Source organism: Varanus komodoensis, unplaced genomic scaffold (assembly GCF_004798865.1).
Source record: "Varanus komodoensis strain SLA01 unplaced genomic scaffold, ASM479886v1 scaffold1, whole genome shotgun sequence".
In the NCBI taxonomy this organism is placed as follows: Eukaryota; Metazoa; Chordata; class Lepidosauria; order Squamata; family Varanidae; genus Varanus; species Varanus komodoensis.
This window is the reverse complement of record NW_025335268.1, coordinates 4,495,691-4,513,052: the sequence shown is the minus strand read 5'-3', so window position 1 is coordinate 4,513,052 and position 17,362 is coordinate 4,495,691. Positions and strand designations below refer to the sequence as shown.

At 43.0% G+C, this 17,362-nt stretch overlaps 1 protein-coding gene across 2 annotated transcripts in view; it reads right to left on the bottom strand.

The window, feature by feature from the left end:
* LYPLAL1 (lysophospholipase like 1) overlaps nucleotides 1-16,961 on the bottom strand; it is a 28,266-nt gene extending 11,305 nt beyond the window's left edge. Inside the window, exons 1-3 of one of the 2 annotated variants that reach the window (XM_044427721.1) lie at nucleotides 16,868-16,961; nucleotides 11,622-11,721; nucleotides 1,300-1,469 (exon numbers count right to left, since the gene is read on the bottom strand). In XM_044427721.1, coding sequence (XP_044283656.1) covers nucleotides 1,300-1,469; nucleotides 11,622-11,721; nucleotides 16,868-16,961 — 364 coding nt within the window. Of the gene's footprint in view, nucleotides 1-1,299; nucleotides 1,470-11,621; nucleotides 11,722-15,128; nucleotides 15,426-16,867 lie in introns of those variants that run through there. The other variant, XM_044427805.1, reaches the window with a different exon arrangement.
* Between the last annotated feature and the right edge of the window lie 401 nt (nucleotides 16,962-17,362).

Below are 17,362 nucleotides of genomic sequence, written 5' to 3'. Positions count from 1 at the left end.
CTACAGCCAACAAGCACAATTTCCTGTTCAAATGCCATCAAAATGACCAGCAGCGATGGAAAAGGATGGCTGTGATCTTATGCTTGGCTGCAGAACTCTACTGGCTCAGATGGAACCAGTCGCCATTTTGCTTCCCCTTGCCCAGGACAGTGTCCTGCAGTGGCCATTCCACATTGCCATTCATTAAACCAGTCCTTCCCCACCATCAGGGACATTTGATTCTTAATCCCCACCCTCTCCAGCCAGTTTGGCCAATGGAGAGATTTACTGGCCAGCATGTCTGGAGAGCAGCTAACTGGGAAAGCTGCAGCATTAACTATGAAGATGCAGTGCTTGGATTTGCAGGTTCTCTCATTCTCCTCCCTGCTCCTTTTCGATTTTGTACCTAACATATTAGGGTATTCACTTGCAGCCAGGAAGCGTGTTGTTTTCTCAATCTTCTCCTTAGACACTATACATTCTATAGGCACATATATGTTGCTAGTGCACCTTAAAGCACTTACAGCAACTGGAAACTATTAGCAGTATTACAATACATGTATATCCTGCCATTCTTCCTCTTGCAAGGTGGCTTAAACAGTCCTCCTCCTCTCCATTTTATCCTTGCAACAACCCTGTGAAATAGATTAGGATGAGCAAATGACCAGCCCAAAGTCACCCAACAAGCTTCATGGCCAAGCAGGGACTACAGCCTGGATCTCCCAAATTCGCATCCCCACACTCTCACTGCTATGCCACACTAGCTCTCAAATGAGGAACGCTCATTTGTGGAATAGGGCAGGGCAGTAGAAATCCCAGAAGGAAGGTCTATTGACCTGTTCCCATCTGGAAACAAGCATCTCCACTCACTCACAGGCTTGCTTTCAGAATGCTAGTTACTGTAGTTCTAGCAGTGAGCTTTGTTTGTGCATGCAGTGATCATATAGGATATTATCCCCACTACTATACAAATATATGGTTCATAGCATTATCCTTCACATCCTAGCTATTTCAGTGGAGCCCTGTTCCTATGACTACTTAGTTCCTTAGCCCAACTGGGATGCAAATAAAAGATATGTTATGCCTGCCCTTTACACCAGAGCTGCTATGTAACAAGTGCTGCCAAAGCAGAAGTTGTTACCAATTATAAAAGAAAAGGATAGCACCAAAGAGACATTAACAGAAATCATACCGAAGTGTTCATGAATTCTTTGGCTGCTCAAAGCTCCCATATCAATGGACCACATTACCAAGGCTTGGCTGCATTCACCGGATGACCGCTCTGACCAATGTTAAATATTTTCTTCTTTTAAATCTTACCCAAGAGTATCCTGTTCTTTCTGATGCCATTTTTAACTTCGTCATCAATCAGACACGTAAGTGCTTGACACATCGAGTCAATGGTTTCAATATGTTCTGGGCAATCATTAGCGATCTTATATCTGTCAAACCACACATTGGACAAGGATCCTCTCATAGGTGTGTATGGTCTGGAATAGAGGTTGATGAAAAATGTGTGAGCTCAAAACCGTATTATAGCCATGCAAATTCCTGAGAAATTCTGCATCTGAGAGTCTTTTTTTCTGCATGCAGCAGGGCAGTGGTGGTATATGGCCATTGTTCAGCCTCACAGATAATTAAGACTCAAACTACATGGGACAACAGAAGATAGGAGGGGGCTGCTAGACAGAGCTTGGGGTGTCACCTTGGCCATGGGTCACCTTTTGCATGCCTGGTCTAAACCATTCTTGAAGAAAAGAGAGAAACCCTGTTTGGGCAGTCTCACGCTTGTAAATGCACAGGGAAGGAAAGCCTGCTGATTTTCCAAGGTTCCAAGTTGCATGGAGAGTTCCACAGATGGGACAGGTTCTTCCTCTTGGCTAGCCATTCTCCAAGTATAGAAGACACCCAAAATAGTTACAGTGGGGACAGAGATAGCATGTTTCTCCTTGCACTTTGAGAACATCTGGGTGTGCACATACAGAGAGACACAATTATGTATCTGCACAAACACACAACACAATTAAGTTCAAAAATACAAGCATTACACTATCACGGGCAATGCCCACGAACAGTACCTGGCTGTATGTACCCAGGCATCTAGAAACACAAAGGCTCATATGGGGTCAGCTTTGGTTCTGGTTGCTTTGAAAGGATGACTGCTTTGCTTCAGAAAGTTCCAGAGACATTTAGAAGGATCCCAACTTGACCTGAGTTTCAAATTACTCCAGTACACACCCCTAGCCAGTGTTATTACTGATCTGACAATATTGATGACCATATTGCAAGCATAGGCTGAAGAGTGCCTGATTTTCAGACCGTTCAGTAAATTTGAGGCACAGGGAAATAAAGTGGAACAGTGTGGATACACAGCATTGTCTCTGACCCTGTGCAACAGGGGTGGGCATAAAGTCGATCTCTGGTTGCTTTGGACTTCAACTCCTAGCAGGGCCAGTCTAGCAGGGGCTTCTGGGAGTTCCCAAACATCTGGTGATATATCTGTTGTCCATTCCTGCACTACTTTATACAAACTGCATAAAGTAACATGCTACACAGAGGGCCACCATGACTTGGAACATTTCCATGTCCTCACCAGTGGCTCCCATAAAACTGCACCTGGTAGCAGCTAACTGCATAGCATCCAATTTTAAATGTTGCAGCTGGGGACTGAGAGCTCAACACAGAGGAACAATTTCAGCAGCATCCCTCTGGCCACCAATATGCATATTCAGGCTCAATGATTTTAATGAGTCTTATGTCGCAGCAAATGTGCTTACAGATGTGGGCTTAGACATCAGCACTCAGTTCCTGTTGGGACAGAGCCTCAGCAAACAGTTTGCAGTGACCTGGTTGCTGGGAACCACAAGTCAGTACCCAAAACCAGGAGGAACTGGAGGATGGACTAAAAGGAAAGGCAGAAGAACAAGCAGGTACACAGGAAGACATCAGAGCTCAGAAAGATCAGGTTGCTAGAGGAAGGCTCAGCTGGTACATGAAGCTCTTTGTACTTTGTCTGTCCAGATAGCCAGTCTGAACAAGCAAAGGCAATCTAGGCATAGAAATATTTTATGGGAAGGTTATCACATGCAGTTCAGTGGCTCACTGCATGAGACAGCTTATACAGGTGTCCGGCAACTGCTGATATTTTATTCTCTTTGTGTCCACTGTCTGTGTTTAGACCACCTCACCAATATATTGTATATCAGTTGGAAAGGTTGTTCACCATAATTCTATAAGTTAGCCTAATCAACATATTAAAATGTGATGGTTCTATTGACCTGTCCTTTTGAAGGTCAAATTAATGACATTTTTTTTATATTTGGCTATAAGGGAGGCTTTAAAGAATTTTTGAAAGTGTGATTTTTAGCTGGAGATTATGAATGCACAAATAAAGGGATTCCATGCTGAAGTCCATGCATAATTATTCTTAATAACAGTAGGATATTGTTATACCCAAATATAAAGGGGTAGCCAGTGTGTGTGTGTATATATATTCTTTGTGACAGATTCATTCAGATTTCATGTAAGAGAACTAATACTGTATTGCTTTCAACATTTTTGGTTTTAAAATGGACAATAAAACATTAATTAAAAATAAATGTATCCCTTTTATAGCTAAAAACAGATCTGCCACTCTTTTCTTTCCATGTGACTGAAGTAATTCCATTCTGAAGCTGTGACACTATTAAAAATTCAGCTTTACTTACCCAGATATAAGATGTAGTATGACTTACTTATCCCAAACGACTGTATTCATAAGGACTCCCTCACCACATACACCAGTTTTTTTAAGCAAAGTAACATATTCATGGCCATTCTGTATCTGCTGCCTTCATTAAAATGCATAGTGCTACCTTAAAATGCATAAAAATTAAATGCATAGTACAAGATCTTTTTTTCTGAATCAGAATGCAAGAGAACATTTAGTTCAGAAAAAATGTATTTGGAAAGAGGGTGCTATTATATTTTCTTAAATAATCTGTGGCATGAGGAGGAATGTATAATCCATTCCTTCCAAGATGAAGCTCTGGAATCCAGCTCAGGTTCCAGGACTGTCAATCTAGTTTATCAGCAGAATAAAACTCTTGTCATATATGGGACAATGCAGTCTGAATCTGAAGTATAATTAGAATGGGCAATTAGCTTGTCAGACAATACAGAGCAGTGTACGCTGCACTTAAAAAATAGGTAGCAGAGTCTTTCTTCTAAAACAGCATGCACTAAATCTGGGTAGACGTGGCTATAGAAAGAATGCCATTTCTTCTAAAATAGAAGAAAGAGGTTTGTTTTCTTTTCCTGACATCCAGTTTTGTGTAGATTAATCCATTGGTACTAGCTCCTGATGTCTCTTGGCTCCCATCCCATTGGCAACAGAAGCATTCACCATCAGCATGGATGCCAGAGTTTTCAACTACCACTCCAAAGAACAGCTGTATGTGTGCATGCTTAAAAAAAATCTAAGTATGTCAGCTCAGCTTCTCTGCTGTAATAAATTCTGTCTGCTGAAATTTCTTTTACTTCCCTCAGCTATGGGCGCGATCCAAACGAAGTTAAGCATATGTTTTAACTATCCTTGATTTCAATGTGGGGACACTTAACCATTTGGCAAGATCCAATCCTTTTTAGTTTCTCTTACTGAAGATGGATGCATATCCTTAATTGCTTTCCTGAATCTGAGCCTAGGGCTTTTAGTAAGGGTTCACAACTTCCATCTTCATATAGTGTAAATCAGGCTTACTCCTACAACCTCACAATGTAATTAAGAATGAATTAATTTCTAAATACATGCACACACACTCATACCTATATATTTATGTATAGATATAGTCACCTCCCCAAAACACATTTTTAAACCTTTGCTCTGCCACTTCTTTGCTTCTTTGCTTCTAAATGCTGAACAAATTGAGCTTGTCAGCCTAAAGCAACTTGTCCCCCCCCCCCCCCCCCCGCCATTTCAGCCTCTGATTTCCTATCTCTCATTATAGGCTATGCTGGCTAAGGCAGATGGGAGTTATAAGTCCAAAATACATGGAAGGCCACAAGTTGCCCATCCCTTTTAAAGCATACTTTTCAGCTGCGTATTTATGTAAAGATTCAGTGAGCAGCATCTCCGCTTGCTATTTTGGGTTTCAAAAGTCATCTTATATTGCGATATATATGGTAATAATGTGTGGAACAAGAGATCAGGAAGTATGTTTCAGAAAAAGACCCATATATACTGGCGTACAAGGCAACTCGCGTTTAAGACGAGGCTGCAAAACTTCAAAAATATCCCATTTAATTATTGATGGCAAACTTGCAAATAATCAAATCCATGGAAATTAAACCCACAAAAGCTGAGACATGACTGTACGATAAGGACAAGGCGAACTGTAAACACACCCAAAATATGCAGTTCCAAAATATCCCAGACTATTTTGCACTCTTTTCCAAGTGCCAATGTCACTTAAGCATGTGTCACGATTTCTAGACACTGTACAAGTTTGAAGGCCCAATATGACCAGGGCTTGAATGCGGCTTCCATCAGCGGCATACAGTGCAGAGGGCCAGACTAACAACACACTGCATCTCTAAAGCAGGAGTAGGTCACCTCAAGTCCTCTAGGTGTTTGGGGCTACAATTTCCATAAATGCCAGCCAGTCCAACCAGGGATTATGGGAGCTGTCAGCCAGCCTATCTGGAGGGAGCCTTCTAGATTGCCTTCCCCTGCAATAGTGGCAAGAGAAACATTTCACCTGGGACATGTCCCCCTGAAGTCCAGTCCCATCAAAATAAATCAACTATATTTGCAGACCAGCAAAATCACAGGGCAGCATCCAAACCCGCCCACATACTAGCAGAACAAAACTGTAACCTATTAGTTCAGGTTGTGAACAGGGATAAGGATCCTGGATCAGAAGGATGAATAAAATATTTCCATGAAAGTCTGAGTGAGCACTACCCTGAGTATGTCTCAACACAATTTTACTAATTCACCTCAGTTATGATAAGCTGGGCTCCTGCAGATCAAGTAGCTGTTGATCTTTTTAAAATAATGCCAAGCTGATGTATGACTTCGTATGATGGTCAGAAAAGAGACCTACTATGAGAAGTTCAGGAAAGAAAGACTGAGCTCTGCAAGCTCAGAAAAAGGTTTCTACCTGAAGCCATTTTCCAGAGCTCCACAAATATTTACTTAAATGGAAGATCAAAATTCTTTACAAAAGGTATAATGAAAAGTGCATACGTTATTTGTTAGCTATTGAAAGAGAGACTTTAGAGTCCATTCATTCCTAGGTTAACTCTGGATCTACACTGGGAATAACTGTGAGAAAGGAATGCTGCACAAGACAGATTTTTTGGCCTAAATCTGTTGAAGGGAAACATAACAAGGTACAATATAGCTATTTCAAAAAGTTGAGAAAACATCATTTTAACTTGACCATGTTAGCATGTTCAATGTCAATTTAAGAGAAAGGCAAAGGGCAAGGGGGAAGGAAGCAGTATTCTCTCCTGATTTAGACATTCAGCAGAAAACAAATATTTAAATCATACCGCTAGCAGCTGAAACAGTATTTAATGTTGCGCCCATTCCTACTCAAAGGAGGGAGATTAAAAAAAAACACCCATTGAGTTTTGGGGAGAAAAGAAACAAAAAACCAAACTTGGACAGACATGGCTGCAGATGCTATTTTTAAAGCCCCAACTTAAGTTACAGCACATTTAATCACAATAATTGTGGGAGGTGGGGGGAAAGATGAGAAAAGATTAAGTTATATTTAACTACGGAAAGTTGATGATGTTGTTATTTCTATATCATAGGTAATTCAGTGACTCATTCAAACAGAAACCATGATTCCTACCGAATTCCCTACCAATAAGTTATCTAATCTCTGCAAAATTATTTTTTGGCCACAACTGAGCTTTCTACAATTCTGCCTCTGAAAAATAGACCCCTTAAATTTATCACTGGCATATAAATAACAAGCTCTAGCAAACACACTGCCCCCTTGAGGGCTTCTGGGCCCAACGGCAATGCAATCATTTTATAATTAAGGCAAGGCAAACTAATTACTAGCCATAACATTCCATGCACTACTATTATCCATCATTCCTGTCGACTGCATGGGGGTCTGGTTTTGAGCAAGTGACTTTGGCTCCTGTGTGCACCGATTCCTTAATCATGGTTAAGAGTCCAAAAACATTACATTTGCCCTGAGACTATTAGGAAAACAGGAAGCTTCTTCCTGCTACATCTCACTCTTGTTCATCTAGCTCTGACTGGCAGCAGCTTTCCAGGGATTCCAGCAGAACCTCACTTGCTATGGTAGCTACCAGATCCCTTTTTAAGAATAGAAGCCAAGGATCCTTTGACATAAAGCACACACACTCTACAACTGTGTTATTAGATGCTGGTACCAAAACATCTGCTGTTGAAGAGCATGTCATTAGGAATCCACAGTAGTCCAGAGCCCAAACTGGCTGCAGCGAGACTCCTCAAGTGTGAACAGCCAAGCTGTGGCGTTCTCGTGCAAACTTGCTATCACTACAGCATGCCGGCAAAGTGCTCTAAATGAAACATTCTGCTAAAACAAAGTACAGTAAGTGAAGCAAGTTTCAGTGAGATCCGAGAGATCACACACACTGGCCTTTCTTGAACTTTAGATATTATGGGTGTAGGCATTCCTTTCCTGGATAAAAGCTGGGAGGCTTTGGGATTCTCGCACTGAAAAAAGGTGCAGCTGTATTTTCTTGATCAGTTCCTTATGAGATGAAGAAGCATCATCACTACAACTGCTGGACAGCTCAGACCTCCCCTAGTGTGACCTTCCCCTTAGGTCCAGTTGCTCCAGGTATGCTTTGTTTCCTGGGCTGCAGCACTTCCTCCAGGATCCCGTCATGCCCATCAGCTGTAGCACAAGCTGTACCAGAGAATCCTTGTATGCCCTCCCTCCCTCCCTAGGGATGATGTTCTTAGCAATATGGAGAAAGAGACCTAGGATGCATGCTGTATTAACTGGGTTCGACAACATGATAACCCACACCCAAATGTTGAGTATGGGTTGCTGTGGAACTGTGGGCTGTCGCTGAAAGGTGAGTTACTCAGTTGCCTGAACCAGGCCAAGATAACAAACCAATGTGCAGCCCACAGTTCCCAACCCAACAAGGAACGATGGGGTCTTTTCATGAGTTGTTCATGGTTAACAAATGGCGGCTTGTTAGTGCAGCTAAGTTCAACAACATGATAACCCACATTTTAACTGGATCTGTGGTTCAACAACAACTCACACCTCTGTGGGTTATCATGTCACCTGCACCTGTTGCTGTGGCTTAGTCTTCAGCCCTTCTCCCAACATGCCCACCCATTTGGGCATCACAGACATGTTTCGGCCCCTAGCCCTCAGGGAAGCCCTGCATTGGGAACATTCCCACCTGATGTCCATCCAAGCTGGGCTGAGAAGATTCCCCCTCAAACAGCAGAGCTATAGCTTATTAGGGCAAGAGAACACTGCACAAACTATTCCAGACATTACATTGCTATTTCCCTTTTGATAGCTTGGGCCTTCTCCAGCACCTTGCTAAGAGCACAATCTTATGCCTGTTTAGACAATTTAATGTCCAATTTGCAAAATAGCTGGTGCTAAAGACCTTAACAAAACAGGCAATTTAAACACAAACATAGGAGCCCAGCATTTGTCTTGATCTTGTGCGGGCATGTGAATGTACGTGCATGCACATAAATAAAACCACCAGCACATAAAACCCCTCTCGGTAATTTAAAATCCTGAAATAATTGTAACTGTACTAATCAGTGCCATACACAGTACTTATAATAGACTTTGTTTATGCTTATAACCACCCCTAAAAACTAATTAATTTATTGCTTTATGACCTTTCACAGGCAAGAGCACATTCCTTCAGATGCAAAAGCCCTGTTTAGGCACCTATTTTTTAAATGAAGAATGAGTTCAAAAAGCAAGAATGATTTGTCCATTATCAGGCTGTGGTTCTGTATCGGAACAGAGATTTGAAGCCTGATCTACAGGTATAAATTCAAACCCTTATCCACAGGACCATATTGAGCAAACAAAAGGATTCTCTGCAAATCACCAAATCCTTCAAACAGTAAATACCTCGCTTACATCTGCTCTATTTCACTGTGTTAGTTAATAGGACTGTGATGTTCTGTGATTTACTGCCCAGTTACTAAAGTCAAATCCAAAGCAGGTTTTTTCCTTTGCACACGACCATTTTAGAGGGATGGGGGGAACAGCTTGCGGAAAGCCCACTGTGGTCTTGGATCAAATTATGCACAGTCAGTTTGCTGTCAAGAACAAGGAATGAATGCAAAAGAACAATCTTTACTGCCAAAGTTTAACACTTTAAACATTTAATCTTTCACAAGGGCCTTAAAATCTGTATCTTCTCATCAGTGAACAACTCACTAGAAAAGGCTGCATTTTAGATCCAATTCCATTATATTAATTCACCCGGTGGTAACTTAAATCAGTTGTTGCGAACCTTTTCTAGGTTGTGGATCCCCACCTTTTCTGGAATCCACATTTAAACTGAATCTGCTACTAGGGCCACCCATTTTTACCTTACTGTAAAAGGAGAGAGAGAATATTCTTTCTTCCCACCTCTGTCTATTGCACTTGTGGCCCTTACCCATATACAGATGCTAAATGAATTCAGTCATTGTAGATGTAGCATCATACTTTGAGAACCCAGGCCACGGTCAATTTCTCAGCCAACAAAATGAGATAGGATTGAGCTTTATGAACTTCAAGAACAGCAGCTCTGCACCTTCCCTTGCAGAAATGGGAAACAAGTCAGTAAGCCAAAGTTAATTATAGCTTCCTGTTGTATTTACTAAAAAATTATGGTTCACAGCAGTGTTGTTTTTGTAAGAAAAAAGGTGCCGGAACTCATGAAATTATTTACCATTCTTATGTAGTCAATCACTATACGTGCACCCACACACGTCAGTTGTGTAACGAAACATAACGGCTGCCACCCGCAGTAAGCTCAGCTTGCGACCACATGACCAATCACAAGCCAAGCAGCGCCACAAGCTGAGCAGTGCCATCACAACCAATGCGAACGAGGTACACACGTATCAGATTCGACACACAAGCAGCCTGCATGCACCGTTTTAATGATTTTGCCGCCGACCTGCTACGCTCGACAGGGCGATTCAAATCCACGTGGACCAAACATCGGATTTTCAAAAGTTACTTTTAAAACTTGGAAAATTTGTTGAAAAAAGGTGCCGGAACTCTGTTCCGGTGGGTTCTATGACAAAAAAAGCACTGGTTCATAGTGTCTAAACAAACCAAGATAGAAGAACAAATTTGAACAATGGATTCCTATTCTGGCTTGTCTGGAAGTGATCAGTCATAGTTTTCCAGGTATCTCTGGGAAACTGAATGCTTAACTCCAGCATTCTGGTTTGTTTCCCCTCTTGCAGGAAGGGAGTCCATGCAAGCCCATGAAGCTCTTCCAAATGAAGCCTAATATCCACTATATTTGACCTGAGGTGTTTTGCAAACATAGAGAAGAAAATCACGGCCCCTGGAAAACAGGAAAGATGAGGCCAGTAAAGAACTGGAGTAAAGAATTACAAAAAACCTTACTATCCCGCTTTGAAAAACAAAACACCGAGTTAAACCTTCTGTGGAACTTGTCATCTTACCAAAGGTGACCATGGACATCATTGTACAGTTGGAGAAAAACACTTTTGCAAATGCAGCTTAAACTGCATCTTCATCAGGATATGTGAGGAATCCATTTAGGGGAGAAAGTATGCTGGATTCCCTGGTTTCAGCTTCCTGGACTCTGGACTGTTTTGCAGCTGCCTAGAGTCTGAGAAGGAAGGACTCACTGGAGAAGAGCCTAATACTGGGAACGACTGAAGGCAAAAGGAGAAGGGGGCAGCAGAGAATGAGGTGGCTAGATGGAGTCACTGAAGCAGTGGGCATGAGCTTAAGTGGACTCTGGGGGATGATGGAAGCCAGGAAGGCCTAGAGGAATGGGGTCGCGATGGGTCGGACGCAGCTTCGCGACTAGCAACAAGAGTCTGAGTATCTGGCCAGCACACTCAAGGTTCATGGACTGCCACGAACTGAGTAGCATGCAGGAAAGAAAGTTAGCTGCTGGGATTGGAGGCAGGGGCTCCTGCACACTGCACCCCCTTTCCCTGTGTGCTGGTGGCAGCAGTGAGTGGGGAAGAAGGCTGGCTGTTGGGAACAGTGGCTGGGAGAGGTTGCTGGTTGTGCAAATGGGGGTCTGCAAATGCCTGCAGACCTCCTCTTGGCTTGACCTGCTTTGCAGGAGTGAGCCAAGCACAAGAAGCAGTCCGTGGATTCTGGAGGAGCAGATTCCAAAAGGATCCATCCCATTCTATTCTAGACCCAACTCAACTATACGCATTATATTCTCCTCTATAACTGTCTGAATTATTCCTGTTTCAGTGGTTACTACTTATTATACTCCCTCTTCTAGTGCGCAACAGAGAGACAAGTCAGAGAGAAGCTGATTCTTGCTAATTCTTCAAATATGTACAAGGAATCAAACTCTTGTGTCAAGTTAGTTACAATCTCAATAACCACATACAGTTAACAGAGTCATTTAAGATTAACTGAAAATGCACTGAAGAGTACCTGGCAGGAGCTGTTGGATAGATGACTTTTATATGTTGGAAAGACAAATCCTGATTCAAGACCTGCTTGATCCAGTCTCTCAATCCTTGGCCAGTATCACCTGAATAATACAGAAATATATCGTCTGCATTTAGTACTTATATAATGCCAAGAACTAGGCCTGGTTAGATTTCATGTCCAAGACGAGCAGAAACTGAACAACACACCTAGAAAGGCATGTTCAGTCTTACTAGTTATCAGGACTAACAAGCAGCACTTCATATTCCCTCCCTTGCCCCCAACCCCAGCTAAGTACAAACCAATTATATGATACAATTGTATTATAGGAACATGCAACTGATTCCATAAATTGTAAACCAATGTTCCTCTTCTATAAGTAACTTTATTTACCAGTTTGAGTGCACTGGAAATGAACATAAACAGAAAAGTGAAAAACAGGTTATAAAGCTGAACCATTGCTTGGGTACTTGAACTGTCTCATTTGGTAACCTGACATTATAGAACAGATATGAAAGGGGTGAAGCAAGCCCATAGCTCCCTGGTGGTTCCCTTGCTTTGCCTGCAAATGTTCCCAGGTTCAGTTCTGGTTCTGTGCAGGTAATGGTAGAAAAGAAACCCAATTACCATAGACCATTTTCCCCAACTTGATGACATCCAGAAATTGTGGCTTTCTACTCCTATCAGAACAGGCAAGGAGGGCTTAATGGCCAGTAATTTCTGGGAGCTGCAGCTTAAAACACCTATGGGTAGCATTTTGGAGAAGGCTCATGTAGATAACTCTTGGGGAGATGGATGAGTGAACTGAAAATGTAACCATCCTGTTTCTTCTGTGTGGCTAAACCAAGCCTCAAAGCACATAGATGAAAATTTCCTAATACACATTTCCTAGCAGATAGCATGAGTTTTTCCTATCATGCTTACCTAGCTGATAACTGTCAGGCTGCCATCTGAATGCAGTAAAACTGAGTGGGGCTCACTTCCATAAAAACGTGCAAACAATTGCTGTCCTTTTTTTAGGGTAGGCATGCTCCTATACGTTAGGGGAGGGTACGTATGATTAGAGTTTCTGCCTGTTCTCCTGCCCTCCCTACTGTGGCACGCAGGAACCTATGCAGCACAGTGAGGGAGGTGGGTAGATAATGGTCTGTAGCCAATCACACTCGGTGGATCAGGGAAGCCTCACGTTCCTGAAGTTCTCAGCAAAAGCTGATGTTTCTAGATCAGAAACTGGCAACTACAGCAATTCCAATTTCCATGAAAAATGATCCCTTGTAAACGAGAGTTTACACTAGGGTGATAAAACCATTTTAAACGGCTTTACAGTGCAATAACCCCAATAAGTTCCACAGTTTTAAAAAGAAAGGGGAAAAAAGTTATTTAAGACCATATAAAACCCAGCTTTGATCTAGCTCACCTAGTCAAATGCTATGAATTAATTAGCTGTATGAGAATAGCACCTGCCAAGGAGTAACAATTTCAGCATGCCTATGGTCAGATAAAAAGGCAACCCTAAGGTAATGAAAAACATGCAGCCATTTAAGTACACCCAGGCCATGCACATGTTCCTGCCCGTGTGACAACTGAAAGGCTACAGAAACTGAGCCGTGTGACTTCTTTCAGTACCATGTCTCACCCTCACCCTCACCATCACCTAGCCAGCAGAGAGTAAGGCAGGCCAACATACCAGTCCACATTAAGAAAACCCTTTGAGCCTTCCACTAGACTTCGACATCCAGCACTGCTAAACAATATGGCACAAAAACATACTCATACTTCAAATTAAAATGATTTGAAAGTGGAAGGCTACATAGCATCTGAGCACTAGGGAAATCTTGTTCTTTTCCCTCTCCTGAGGAATGTGTTATTTATTGATCAATTGACACAAAGAGGGTTTTACTTAATCATGGGCCTACTCTAAGTAGGACTAACACAGGACATGGTCCAATAATCAGGTGAAAAAGGACTGCATTCCACTTGTACAATTGTGATTGGTTGTCCTGAACAGATTTTGGAGGCTGCACGTGTGTAGCTCCCACATTCTACACCTGGCAACCCAGTCATGAGCCATTGTGATTTGGCTCTTTATGCTCCCTGGGTCTTTCAAAGAGAAACCTACACAGGTGACACCTATGACCTCTGAACACTGCCTAATCTCTTCTACAGGTACTGTAAGTAGCCCCTCATAGGAAGGAGTAGAAGACATTGCCTTATAGGCACTAGCTCAGTCTTGTTGACAGCAGGAATCAAAAGAAGTTGGCTAGCACTTGGACTCCAATCTCCAGAAACCATCCCTCCTTTGCTCATCCTTTCTCTACCAGCCCACTCATTCACCTGCATTCAGTTCCTTCTCACCTGTGGCAAATGCTTCAATATAAGACTATACAAACAATAGCACATGTTGCTGGAGTGACGATGCTACTTTGCGGATGGTTTGCTTAAAGGCAACACCAAAAAAATGAGCGCTTCTTCAAGTACTCCCTCATTCTGAGGCTTGCTGGATAGTAATAGGAGAGGGGCTTTTTTTGGTAGTCCTCCCCCCCCCCGCTCTGAAATGTTCTCCAAAATTAAGTTTACCTAGCATGCACACTATCTTTCCACTACCAAGCTAAGACTTTCATATTCTCCCACGCTTTTCTTTTCTTTTTCAGTGTACAGAGTAATCCTATGGCCATTTGGCAGCATCTAGATGTCCAGATTATTCAGATGCTCAGCTGCAAGGTGAAAAATTAGTCCAACCTCAGAATTGAGGATCCACACTCACACTTGTAGCTTGTGTGGAAAAAAAAACATGCCAGGTGCCTTTCTAAGATCCTACAAGAGAAACATTTTTGGGGGACAACTTTTGTCTCTATGTGTCTCCTGGAATGCATAGGGTGCCCATTACCTTCTGAGTTTGGAAGGTTATGGGCATTCTCATAGGAATGTGCACATTAAATGTTCTAAGGTGCAATCCTATGCAGCCTGGACAGAATAAAGACCTATAACTCATAGAAACTGTGGCATGTTGAGAGCTTTGTCCCTTTTTCCTGTGAAACTTGCATAGGATTCTACCTTCAGTATTTATTATCCTAGTTCATGCAGTATGACATTATTTTATGCTCTGTTGGCATATTTATTAATACTGTTGATTTTATTGTGATTTTATTTGTATTTTTATTATCACCATCATGTTATTATTACACTGTATTTATATTCTGCCTTTTCTCTTGCAAGGAACCCAAAGCAGCTTATATAGTTCTCTTCCAATCCATTTAGACTGAGAGTCCGTGACTGGTCCAAAGTCATCCAGTGAGTTTCATTACCAAGGACTAGAACTGGGATCTCCCAGTTCAACATTCTAACCACCATACCACACTGGCTCTCAGTTATTGTAAGATATCTAGAGAAAGTGATTTTACCTCTGACAAATTACTTATACACTGTAAAAACAAACTATAAACAGTTCCTATAAATTATCACCAGTGAAGTCACAGAACAATCTAACAGGTGCTTATGACACTCACTCACTCAAACTAGCTTCAGAGGCACATTTTTCCAGCATCAAAACACTGCTACGTCTGAGTGTGAATGCTGGACAGTGAAGAAAGCAGACACGAAGAACACTGCATTCAAAACATGTAACTGGAGGGAAGCTTTGCAAGTGCCTGGATCAACAGAAAGGTAAGAAAGTGGGTCCTAGATCAAATCAAGGCAGAACTTTCTTTGGAAGCAGAAATGACAGAACTGATGCTGTTGTATTCTGGGTATATAATAAGAAGGCAACTCTCATTGGAGAAGACAATCATGGTAGAAAAAGGCAAAAGACCAACTATGAGATGGATCCATTCCATAAAGGGAATCACAGCCTTGAGTTTACAAGAGCTGAGCAGGACTGTCAAGGATGGGACATTTTGATGGCCAGTCATTCATAGGGTCACCGTAGGTCAGAGGCAACTTGATGGCATGTAACAACACACAAAAAGCTTATTGTCACATACTCTGTAAATACAACGTGGAGAAATGTCTAATATGAATTACTGTTTCTTATGCAGAAGCAGTCAAGCCATTCCTATGACTCAGAAAACTTGAAGGTCACAGAAATGGAAACAGAGCTCACTACAACAAACAGAAAGCTCACATTAATGCTCTCCCAGCAATACACTGCTAGGTATACATGGGACCCTTGTTTCTTGTCACAGATAGCTGAACAGAACTTTCTCCAATTAAATTTCCTCATCTAAAGAAAAATGGTAAGGGCAGTGTGAGGCAATTAGCTGTCCTTTTCATTGTAATTGTTTTGCATCTAGTCCCACTATAGCCAACACACAATACTAGGAGCATTCGTTTGCGCTCATGTCTTTTTGTGGGTTTCCTGTGGATAGCCTCCCACTGTGTAAACAGAATTCTGGACTAGATGGACCACTGTTCTTAATCTGAATTAAGGCTTACTCTAAGGCAAGTCAGTGATGCAACTAGTAATGGGTCCAAATCCAAAACGCTGCAGCTCAGAGGGCCTCCAAACAACCATATATAAGGCAGCAGGTGATGAGTGCAGCAGAAGCAAACCTCATGTCTGTCCTGCTGTCAGAATTGTGCTATGAATCTAAGATCAGTGGTAAAGCACGGTATTATGGTTGGGGGAGAGATGCTAATAGTGTGTCCAGTTGCTCCCCACTGCCCAAAAACGGACAATTATACCTAGAGTTTAAAATGATCTAGCTGCACCACTGAAGCATGTTCTAAAGTGGATACAGACTGATTAAGGGCACAATCCTATGCTGGCTGGGATATGGTGGAAAGTGCAGGGCCTTTTCTCTGTGCAAGCAAGTAAAGTTTTGCACTCTAAACAGTTTTGACAATTCAAAAAAAAAAAGGGGGGGTAGACATAGCATAAAAACAGGCTAATCCAGCCATCCCCAACCCGGTGCCCTTCTGCTATGTTTGACTACTACTTCCACAATCTTAAGGCAGTATGCACATTGAAATCTCCAACACATCTGAATTCAAAATAAAGATGCTTAAGGAAAGCATCTGGGATTATGAGGCAGGCTTTCGGGACCCGAAATGCAGGGGTTCTCATTTGGTTTTCTTTAGCACTGAACCCTCTGCACCCAAAATAATTCCAGCCCTCCAGGAAGATTCCACTTTTGCGGGCAACTGCTGCTCTGTGAAATGGCATTCGTAGCAGCCCCTTTTCCTTTGGGGCAAGCTAGGCCGGTTTCCGCGGCGGAGCCCCGGCAGACGGTTTTGGGCTTGGAAGCATCCACCTGAGCCGTGGAGGAAGAGGACAGACGCCGTGTGTCTCCCCGCCGGGGCCGCCGCTGCCACGCTCCGCTGCAGCGCACTCCCGGCCGCCGCCATGCCTGTCGCTTCGTCCGGCGGAAGGGAGGGAGGAAGAGAGGCGGCCGCGGCGCACGGCGCAGCCGCGGCGCCGGGCTCGCAGGCGCGTTCGCGCTGCGCGGGGCGCGAGGTGGCGCGGATTTGCGGCGCGGAGCGCGCGCCTCGGCCTCTGCTCGCGACTTGCGGGCACGATTGGGAAACGCAGGTGCGGAGGCGCCCGAACAGCCCAGCCCGGTCGGGTGTCCTCCCGACGTGACTGCAGCTGCCATCCTTCCCAGTCGGGTTGATGCTGGAGGATACCCTGCTGGGGCAGGCAGCGCTCGCATGCGGTTCCTCGGAGCCTCTGCGGGTTCTGGTTGGTTGTTAACTGGGAGAAATGCCCTTGCTTTGTGCTTGCGCACGGGCATTTTCGGAATATGTTA